Source organism: Cydia splendana, chromosome 18, assembly GCF_910591565.1.
Source record: "Cydia splendana chromosome 18, ilCydSple1.2, whole genome shotgun sequence".
In the NCBI taxonomy this organism is placed as follows: domain Eukaryota; kingdom Metazoa; phylum Arthropoda; class Insecta; order Lepidoptera; family Tortricidae; genus Cydia; species Cydia splendana.
Genome location: NC_085977.1, coordinates 3390963 through 3403090, shown reverse-complemented (window position 1 = coordinate 3403090; position 12128 = coordinate 3390963). Strand labels below are relative to the sequence as shown.

The 12128-nt window shown below is 37.7% G+C and overlaps 1 protein-coding gene across 2 annotated transcripts in view; it reads right to left on the bottom strand.

The window, feature by feature from the left end:
• LOC134799329 (hemicentin-1-like) overlaps positions 1 to 12128 on the bottom strand; it is a 252930-nt gene that overhangs the window by 34690 nt on the left and 206112 nt on the right. For both annotated transcript variants that reach the window (XM_063771725.1, XM_063771724.1), the window contains exon 4: positions 4513 to 4709. In XM_063771725.1, coding sequence (XP_063627795.1) covers positions 4513 to 4709 — 197 coding nt within the window. The remainder of the gene's footprint in view (positions 1 to 4512; positions 4710 to 12128) is intronic.

Here is a 12128-nt window from a genome sequence, read left to right as displayed (position 1 = left end):
TCGACTGCCTCAATCACAATTTTATTCACAATTTCACAATAATTCTCACCAAATAACAATGAATTACACTCACCTTTCAATCAAGGTTAGACACGTGAGCTTACCATTACCATCCAGATTATAGAATGTAGGTCACCAAAACACACGAAACGAAAATACACCACGTTCCCAGGTGGCTGTGTAAGCAATACATCAAACTTTGCATTCATCCCACTTGCTGATGTCGAATACCGATGGTCCTAAAGGCGGTGGGCGCGTGGGGGTAGTACGATAATGTATTACTTCACAGCTAAACCAGTATGCTACCATTGCTACCAGTGCATGAAATAAACATTAGGACTCGTTAACCATACTAGTGCCTACTATACTTCAGTACTAAATGTTTAAAAGAACTAATTGCTATTTTTAACTCAAGGGAGCGATATGAAAGTAAAAAGAAACCGTTTAAATCTTTATTCAAGTCAAACTAGGCCGGCTTCAACCCTACATATCTGACCTGAGTAGATTTAGCCCTATATGGGACCGGCAACAAACTCAGAGGGATAAATCTTTTTAAAACAAGTTAAAACAACACATAACACATCATTTCTTTATTTCACAAAAGTAAGCTTCTAATGAAACATAAGAAATCAAAATAACACTTGAAATAAAACACTTAGCTAAATGGTTAAAGAACGCGGGATTCTATAAGCTATCAGGATAATCCTTCAGGTATAAACCTTCAGGAACGTAGCGAGTTAGGCACGAGGTTGGCTAACGAGTACGTCCGATCTCTAGCGCGGTCCGATCAAGAAGAAGTACCAGCGGCGGAGCCTCTCCGCTCCCGCCTCAGTCAAGTTGGTAAACCTGCTCGACCAGTCTACCAACATACCGACAAAAACGCCAACTCGTGCCTACGCTCACTCGAGAGAAACCTCTCGACGTTCCAAAGCATTCTACCTGTCATCTTAGTTCAACAACACGCCAATAGATGGCGTTACTCTCTACGCAACTTTATTTCAACAATGCGCCAATAGACGGAGTTACTCTCTACACAACTTTATTTATTTTGTTACAACCAAATAATACGTAGCTCAACATTGCTAATCGATTTTATACAGGCGTCTAAAATAATGAACTACAACGCTGCAATACGTCTTTCTGGTGTCAGGGTCCGACATATATTTTAGGCATATGTGACTGTTTAGTATACGAAGGTTAACTAGAAGTTTAGCGGTAAAGGTTAGCGTACATACAAACATCATATTTATATTGCAATCTTATATTATTTTTTGAGTCACGTTTCTTAATAAATACCTTTGCCATTTTGACAGCGTTAATATTTCATTGTCTTTAAAAACTATCTACTCTAAGAGATTCCATATGCCTAAGCTTAAATACAATACAAATGAATCTTTTCTGAAGAATACATGTCGATTCTATGTATACCGAATTACCCCAAAATATTATGCCATATGTCAGGTGAGTCTGGGGATAAACATTTCCATAGTACGTTCTTTAAATAACATGACCCTTGTATGCCCGTACCGTATTTAAACCACAGAGAATTAGAATAGCTTTCAGGTAAGAAACTGATTATTAATTAAAACTTGTTAATCCATTCTACGCAATGTGTGGGACTGGGATCTCACCCGTATTATACAGTTGGGATGAATTAATAATTAAACAATAGGGAAATTAATTAATGTTTTTTGTCAAAAGGGATGCCTGATTAAACTTTGTGACGCAAAGATAGAAAAGGGTTTTAGCGGAAATGATATTAAATTTAAAATTGCTATCAAAAGGTACAAACAGCATCAATAGTAGGTTTTCAACGCGCCAAAAGTGACTGCCACACCAATTCGTCCAAATATACACAGGGTGGCCAAAAACTAAGTGCATTCCCGTTGCCACGGGGGTTTTGGGATTATATTGAGCAACTTTTACTATAGGACCCAACCCCGAAATCGAAAAAATTTTTTGGCTGTTTCATACATTTTGTCTGGTCTATTTTCTATGGGACGGTAATATGTTTTTCATGATTTCGGGGTTGGTCCCATGGTAAAAGTAGCTCAGTATAATTCTAAAACCTCCCTGGCAACGTTAATGCACTTATTATTTGGCCACCGTTTATATTTCTACAGTTCGCATTAAAAAAAATCTGTCACAGTTTAATGCGAGGAAGATGACAAAAGCTCTTTTTATAAGTGTTGACAGAACCATATTAAACAATACATATAACAATATTAAATTGAAACTTTCGCGTTTTGAACACATATTAACTGACATTTATACGAAACGAAACGAAACGTCGGTAAATAAAGGTAATAAAATAAATTCGCGATAGACCCGTCTATAAATGTGAGTAAATATTAAGTTGCTCGTAATTTATTACGTGATAAATAAGATCTAAATGCTTATTTGAAGATCTATTAGGCCTAAGAAGTAAAACGCCACCGCCTGATTCAAATTTAATTATAAAAAATTGTAAATTAACCATCGGTGAGCAATAAATAACTTAATTAATGATTAATCATTAACAGTATTAGAGTAGTAGTAAGGTCAATGCTCGATGACCCCGGATAAGCCTAATTGAGCACATACTAACTAATCTGATAAAAACTGATTGAAGCAGATTTAATCTTGAAATAAAACTATTGAAACTGATTATATCGCGTCATATTGAATCAGGTTTAATCTATAAAATATTCTACTCCAAGTTTCCACTGTAATATGGTCCATAAAAAGTAAGCAAAAAATACTTACTACAATTTTGCTCTATCTACCCCCTCTTAATTTCCGCAGCGAACCCATTAAATGATAAATGACTAACACAAGCAGTGGCGGATTTGCAGTGTTGGCTAGGCCTGGGGCCTAGGCCTTGTAGTAACTATACTAGCCGCCCCTTTCTCAGCACCCATCTATAGACTACCGCCTTGCTGCCGCCCCTAATATCTTTTGCCGCTCTAGGCCCGGGCCTACTGGACCTTAGGTCAAATCCGCCACTGAACACAAGTGTTAAAACAATAATTATGCTGTCTGGTACACTTAAAAAGTTCAGTGTATTTTCGGTAATATACACGAGTGTTCAAAAAATAATTATGGTGGTAATACTGGTTTAAGTTCAGTATATTTTCGGCACGATACACAAGTGTTAAAACAATAATTATGATGTCTGGTACACTGGTTTACGTTCAGTGTATTTTCGGTACGATGAAGTTTTAATTTAGTGCGTCAATGACATCGACCAATTAACTAATAAATAAGCAATATGTCCCACACTCCCACACCCACTATGGCGGCCCTACAACATGACAGCAAAAATTAGAACCGAGAAAGTAGGAAAATATTTTCCTGTAAAAAAAGGCGTCCGACAGGGAGATCCATTATCCCCTAAACTCTTCTCGGCGGCGCTCGAAAATATATTTAGGAACCTAGATTGGAGTGAATATGGACTAAACATCAAAGGAGTACTACTCAAATCACCTTAGGTTACGCACGGAGCGAATGTATAGTAAAGGGCCCACATATTACCAGTTCGCCGGACGATATCAGCCTGTCAGTTGTTCGGAGCTGTTTTTTTCGTGTAACTGACAGGCCGATATCGTCCGGCGGACTGGTAAGTGGGCCCCTTTATATAATAACTGATGTGGCCGAGGTCTAAGAATCCTTAGCGGTAACTGTTACATAAAGTACACTTAGTTATCGCCAAACCAACAGATTTATTTGTCTGGTATATTCCAGAAGCTCTTGCTCATTCATGCCATGGATCATAAAGTTTAAGTTTTAATCATATTTCATATGTTCTTGAACAGTGTTCTGTATAGCTTGTACACATTTTATGTATATTGCTGCTGTGATTCATACTTGAGTAACTATTAGCAGACTAAGAAGCCGTTAGAGTTATAATATTTCAACATTTTAAGCAGCATAAGTTTTTCAAAGGGGATATTTTGAGAGCCGGAATATATATTTGAGATTTTTGAGAATACATTCGTACTTATTTCTGAATTATGATCTTTTGTGAACTTGTAAGCGAACAGCCTCAACAAGGTGAAGGTTTCATACTTCAAGAAAATAAGTAGCATTATAAGGCATTTTTTCAGCTCATACTACTTTAGGTACATCTTCCACAATATTTCGTTTTTCAATCACCAACTGTCTATTTTAGAACCAATTGTTCGTTCAAATACTCTTAAAAATGATTTCATATCAGGTTTTTTGGCCAAAACTAGACGAATGCGAATGGCGGCCGCACAATACGAAGTTAGTAGGCAAGATTTAAAAAATGACAAATCTGAAATCTTCTTTACTTCGTAAACATTGCCTAACGTGGTGGTACTGGTGCTCGACGCGGTCCCATGTCATCTTGAAACTTAAGTCATTGCAATAGAGGTTAGCAGGGTGTCATCTATTGGGCATTAGTATGTCGAGCACTAGTACCACCACCTTATAAAGTCACATTTTGAGAGATATTAAAGTGTCGTTTCAAGACATTTTACAATGTTAAGAAAGTTCACGCATTCAACTCACCAACTATAGTAAGATTGACTCCAAGATTCCTCGTCGGAGCCTGAAGGAAGTCCACACGGCAGTGATAAAGGGCCTGGTCGTCTTCCCTCAAGGCTGACACTTGCAGGACGGTTGGCTGACGGTCAAGATCGGCCTTAAGTCGGCCGGTGCTGTTGAACAGGTCGTTGGACCATTCGGAGCGGGAGCGGTAGTCGAAACTGAAACAAAAATATCCATCTAGAAATAAAGGAAGAATGGAAATCATTATTCGCTTGCCCTTATCCCATTCATTTGGGGTCGGCGCAGCATGTCTTTTTCTTCCATACCTCTCATCCCGCCCGTCATCTCATCATTCACTTGCATTCGTTTCATATCATCTCTCACACAGCCCATCCACCTTTTCCTCGGTTTTCCTCTCCCGTTAATTCCCTCCACATTCATTTATACCTAATACCTTTCTCGTCACATGACATTCATCCCTCCGCATCACATGCCATCGAGAATAACCTCTTTATTTTCTTTGTTAAGTCATAGTCGAATAAAAACCAATTAGCAACCCATTTAAATTCAATTTCAAAATATATTTAGTTCATGAAATAAGCATTCCAAGAGAGGCCACTTAAAACCCAAGTATATCGACCTTGGGCTCGTTTTGACAAGTACTTCGGTCCTCAATGGTAGCCAGTCTGATTGGCATCCAGGGTCCGATGATGAAGTTAGAAGGTGTCCACCACAGGAGACAAAAAAAATATTCAAATGTTAATCCAGTTGTGCGGTTAATAGACAAATAACACAAAAGTTGTCACTCCTGCGGATAGCTTGTACGTATTTCTTTAAATTATATAAATTAATAATAAGAAATACCACTTTAAACAGATAAGATCAGTTAGATAATTTAGCTTTATAGGTATGCCGCGGACAACTTGTACGCATATAGGTATTTTTTTTAATTATAGAAATTAATAGGAAGAAATACCACTTTAAGCAGATAATATCAGTTAGAAAATTTGGCTTTATAGGTATGAGGTGTGTCTAAATGAGAGACGTGAACCTAATTGCTGTGCTCTACCCGTTTAGAACTCCACTATTGAAATCCTAAATGCGCGCTGCCACCGGATGCAATTCTATCAGCCAGTGCAGTGCACCATTCGAACACATACGAAACAGTTCATTAGTTGAGAATACCGATTGCAGCGCCAAATGCGCAGACCGATTAAAATGTTTAAACCAAAGTTAATGAAATACAAAAAAAACTAAAATTTGGTAATCTAGACACTGTAAAATTAAGGTGATCTTAATTGCCTAAACCGCAAATAATTGTTTAAGCTATTTACTATCATTGTTCTCATTTAATTTCATTTTAAACGCTGTACCCGCAACGCATTTATTGTATGCGTAACTTTTTAATTACATACTTAAAACTGTTCACTATAGACGGCTCCGGCCCGGTCTAGCGTGAGTCATCCTTAACCCAGTCGCTTGGCGTAAAAAGGGTCTAACCTCAACCTGATGTACTGCTCAGAGTGCTAAAGGTATCGTACGGATTCAGAATGCACCGGTCAGCATTACTGCTGCAGTATTGCGGCTTGACATTGCTGCCGACGGTATTGCAGATGCAAATTTAATATAAATGTGATGTATCATCATCATCATCATCATCATCATCATCATCATCATCATCATCATCATCATCATCATCATCATCATCATCATCATCATCATCATCATCATCATCATCATCATCATCATCATCATCATCATCATCATCATCATCATCATCATCATCATCATTATCAGCAGCCTACTCTCGTCCACTGCTGGACATAGGCCTCTCCTATTGCACGCCATTGAGCACGGTTTGCGGCAACTCTGATCCAGCTCTTACCAGCCGCCTTGCGAAGGTCATCGCTCCATCTAGTCTGAGGGCGTCCTACGGGCGTCCTAAATGTGATGTATAAATGTGAAAAATTGCTGATTCTTCTCATTGGCATTGTCTATCAACATCAAGTACTTCTCGAGACCTTTCTAATGAGCCTAAACTCGATGTGTTAGTGTTTTTCCAGAGAAGATCCTTTGGTTATCTTCCGACTGCATCATCAAATCAGCTCCATGTTATTACACTGCATTTCAACTGAATCAGATACCGGGAAGTGATTCCAATTTTAGTTACAAGATTACAAATACCTCCCCCCAAATACTTATTCCCTTATTCATAAAACTTTACGGGCCTGATTTAGTTAAATTATGTTTTCTCCCTTTCTTACAAATACATAAGTCAAAATGACAGATAAAGACGAACGATTATTAGCTAATTGAGGTTTGTAGCGCGTTTATGAATAAGGGGGTTAGTATATGCAGTGAAGGTAAATAAAGGGCTATAAATGAGCTGTTGCCTGCAGCAATGTAGTCAGCAGCATTACTGCTTTAGTAGTAGTAATGCAGCGTGACATTACTGCTGACAAATTCAATGTACCGTCAAAAAATCAGGACAATTTTGGCATTTGCAGCAGCAACCAAGTCGGTAGCAATGTCGCGACGCAATATTTCAGCAGTAACCCTAATGCAGCCTGCATGAGAACAGTGCCTAGTCTCATATAATTTAAAGGAAGCTAAACATCAAAGGCTTTAAACTTCCTTTGAGCTTAATTCGCTGCCTGGAATATTTAAAATGGGTAAGTGTCCTCGGCGACATTATGTCAAACGACTGTTCATTATTATTTCACCGCTCATCAGAATAGCTTTTTGTCGAACAAGATTTATTATTAACTCACATTTATAGACGGGTCTATCGCGAATTTATTTTATTACCTTCATTTACCGACGTTTCGACACAGGTTTCACTGGTCGTGGTCGCGGCTAACTGATGTCCCAGCAATAAGGTAATAAAATAAATTCGCGATAGACCCGTCTATAAATGTGAGTTAATATGTGTTCAAAACGCGAAAGGGTTAAAGATTTATTATGTTGAAACGAGGCATTATACTTGTCAGTTTTACTTACTTTAGGCAATGCAATTCTTGCAGAACGCAGCGCGGATAATACAGAATATGTTTTCTATCCTTGGCCACAAATTATAATTGCAATAGTTTTCCTTATCTTATAGGTACCTTTAAACGAGCAATTCTTGTATATATATTTCCCGCTTCTCGGAAACTCATTAAACGATTTCAATGAAAATTGCTGGGGGTTTTTTAGGGGCGAAAAATCGATCTAGCTAGCTTATCTCTGGGAAACCACGCATTTTTGGGTTTTTATATGTTTTCCGAGCAAAGCTCGCCCAGATATTTGTTATTAATGTTAAAACGCTCTTAGGCCGCTGACTGGGCTCAAGGTGCGGCAAATCAAGGCCTTTCATACCTACTTTTGGTCGAACGCAATGTATGGCTTTGATTTTCCGCCCGCCGCACACAGCTTGTGCCCAGTCCGACGGCGCGATTCGGGAAATGAATTAGAGATTAACTAGATCCGATATAGTAAAGATATCTGACGTCCCACGGGTAAAGGTACCTTATGGTGGTTGGCGCTTAGGTACGCTATTATTAACGCCGCTCCAATATTATTGCGGCGCTATGCGACGTAAGCGCCAGCCGCCATAAGGTACCTACCTTTTGTCGTGGGACGTCACATATCTTTACTATATCGTATCTAGTTAATGTCTAATTCATTTCCCGGATCGAGCCGCGAGGCCTTACGCGGATATGATACGCTTTATGGCCTTACCGATAAGATTGTGTCGGACATTTTAGCGCGCTTGGTTGTGCAGTATCTATATTATTACGCCCCACTACGCATAACATAGAGCCGATTTTCGAAATTTCGACCGCTCGATTTCGTGTATTTCATTCAATAATATCTCCACTACTAGGCATTTAAATTCTACTAATTGAATTGAAAACGAGTGGTCAATAACATTCGATTCCCAATTTCTATCGCTCGTATTTCAAAAATTAGCATTTCGCCTTTTTCCATCGATTTTCGAGTGACGAAATCGAGCGCTCGAAAATCTAAAATCGGCCCCCAGGCCGTAAAGAGCCATTGGGAAAGTAATTCAATTGTTAGAAATATTCTCGTGTGTAGCAAACTCTCTATTACTGCTGTTATGCTTGGTGCCCAGTATAGGTGACGGATCTCTTAATTTTTCAAAAACTGATGTGAAAGTTGCCTTTTATCCACACGTGTGACAAAGTATTTTGATGCAACATTTGAGTTCTTTTTTCATGTTGACCGGTAGAATTGACTTAAATGATGATTTTATTCATGAAAAATACTTATGAAACGGTCAAAAATTGTAACACAATCTAAAATTAATGACTAACTTACTGATATAACGAAGCTTAAGCGAATGTACAATGTACCTACACAGCTATATAATCAATGTTATTATAAAAAGGCGCGAAACTCAATATTAACATTTGAGTTCGACTCTTCGCACCTACATTTTTCAAATATACGAAACTGGCTTGCCAAACTACAATTATTTGAGATCGAAGTAAAGGATCTATTATGCTATATAAGTATGACAATTTTTTAGGGTTCCGTACCCAAAGGGTAAAACGGGACCCTATTACTAAGACTTCGCTGTCCGTCCGTCCGTCCGTCCGTCCATCCGTCCGTCCGTCCATCCGTCCGTCCGTCCGTCTGTCCGTCCGTCCGTCCGTCTGTCTGTCACCAGGCTGTATCTCACGAACCGTGATAGCTAGACAGTTGAAATTTTCACAGATGATGTATTTCTGTTGCCGCTATAACAACAAATACTAAAAACAGAATAAAATAAAGATTTAAATGGGGCTCCCATACAACAAACGTGATTTTTGACCAAAGTTAAGCAACGTCAGGAGTGGTCAGTACTTGGATGGGTGACCGATTTTTTTTTTGCTTTTTTTTTTCGCTTTTTTTGCATTATGGTACGGAACCCTTCGTGCGCGAGTCCGACTCGCACTTGCCCGGTTTTTTCATAAATCTTTTCTAAACTAGCCTCATTATGATAACCCACGTCACTGCCTTATCGTATCCAGCCGCCGTGTCGATCCACGAAAGTAAGCATTAAAGAATATCTATGTCACAATACCTACGTGAAAATAACCTGCCCGATATATACCTTTTTGAACGGTCTGATAATTTGGGCATACGTTTTTAGGGGACTCTATTGTTTTCCATAAAGTTTTAAGTCATAATGTATTGTTAGTCCACATTTTCGTTAGTCTTACCTTACGCGTTTACCTTAACTTAGGTACCTACCCATCCTTACATTAAGTTACGCGTTTCTGAGAAAAACCAAATGGTTTTTCTCAGAAACGCGTAACTTTTCAGGATTGCCATAAAACGAACCTAACGTAGTTAACCTAACCTATCTATAGGATTACATTACGAGAATACTGAAAAGTTAACGGTTTCAGAATTATGACTAATGATAATCTGACATTCATTACTTTATGACTTTCAATAATTATGTCAAACAAAGGGATCCGGTTTTTTAGACTGCATTTCTAGTTTAAATCTTTGCCGCCTTTAATGACCACGAAAATAAAAATAACAACATTACTACTATCTCATATAAGAACTGCCGCAAACTTATCCTTAGAGTTCAACAACCGTTAGTCCTTTAGCTTATCAACTTAATTATGTTGGAATATTAACATGAACCTGTGAAACACGTTTCGCGATTGTGGACATATATCTCAGTGATATGAGTTTCGCCATAAGAGGCTAAATAAACTGGCTAAACTATATATAATTTAGATTTTTAAGTATGATTACATATTAAAATATCTCCTTATTTTTAGTATTTTTTAACTAAGTAATTAGTGCCTTGGCTTGCTTATTTAAGTCGTAAAAACCATACGTATGGAGTGGCGATAAATTAAAACACGACCGAAGGGAGTGTTTCAAATTGACACGAGTTGCGATTTACTTATTCGCACGTACAGTCGACGTCAAAGATAAATGTTTACACTTTTTGCCTTATTACAAAGGAGTAAGGTGCAAAAGTGTAAACATATTTTTGACGTCGACTGTACAACGTTTTACAGTACATATGGCCCTTTAAACTTTCGACATACGCACGGAAAGTGCTCTTTCCCGCACTAGTGCGAGAAAGGAGGACCATATGTACTGTAAAGAGTATTTGAATTGTAAACTTGTCGAACACTCCATTAACGACAAATGAAAATAGCAAAACGTTCTTCTAATTCTATTCAGTTTTATTTACTTACGTATAATTTAGTTTTAGTTTATTGGTTTTGTTTAAAAAAACGTATTTATGGTAAACGTACTGGTGCTCGACGCGATCCGAGTACATGTCATCATGTAACTTAAGTCATTGTCAATAGAGTTGACAGCAAGGTGTCATATGCATATGCCCAATGCATTAGCATGTCGAGCACTAGTACGTTTACCTTACAGCAAATTTTAGTAAGTATTTCTAAAAAAACAACTTCGTAATTATAAAATGTGTCCAAGATAACCTGTAAAAAACGTGTTTCGCGTTTACATATAATATATCTCAATAATACGGGTTTCACCATCAGGTCTGGCGGCTATACATAAACTACCTACTTAGGGCGGTGGCAAACGACGAGATCAAAGATAACTTGAGTGTACACTGCGGGGCAATAAAAATGAGCTGGTGCAAAACGGTAAAACACTAAACTTTTTTAATAAATGAATAAACCAGAGGGATTTCATTCATAGTAACACTAAGTGTAAAATATCCAATTAAAACTAAAATTAAACAAAATATTAAGTTTTAAAGCTATCATATATTTAGAATGACGTTCTACTAGTTAAGAAACATACTTACATTTATCGAGTGCATAAATGTATGTTTCTTAAAATGTTACCTCTTCATCACTATAGTCGGGTAAAAATAAGACTGGTGTTATAAACAAGCTCATAGTTTAACTGTATTGTTTCATTCTAAGTATAACGATTATTTATATACTGATACATATAAAAGCGAAAAGCGGAAAGCGAAAGCGAAAGAGGTATGTCAGGATCGTAATAGCACGTGGAAATCCGTGGTCTCTGCCTACCCCTCTGGGAAATAGGCGTGATTATATCATTATATGTATGTATATGTATGATACATTTAAAAACCGTGCATTTATGCTAAGGCTTTACATATATGTATTCTTACGAAAGGTAAATAAGTCTTACTCTAGAAATACGATGATGTTAACATTGACAATGGAATGGAAGATAGAATAATGTTTTTCTACACATTTGTTTGACAAAATTATTGGACTTCCATTTTATTTGTCCGTGAGTGTAAAAGAAGTGAAAATACTTCGACCTATGAGAAATAAAGAAAAGCCCCGATACAGATCGGTTGTCGGCTCGATGTCTTCCAGATCTCAGGAATGGCGGAAGTGGTTAAAGAAAGATCGATTTAGCCCACTTACTACTGAGGTTCGGTGAAAATAAATACTTTTTTCTAAAGTTGTGTAAAGATAGAGATTTCTAGAGGTTCCATTCGGATTTCGACTACATCAGGCCTTAGAGCATTTAATAACTGGAGTCGCCTTTAAGTACTTACCCCTCTGCCGAAAAACTTGCACAATTGTGCAAACTTTTGTATCGACTGACATGGCTATGTGTACGTTACGTGAAAATCATGTAGAAATAGCAATACGACATGC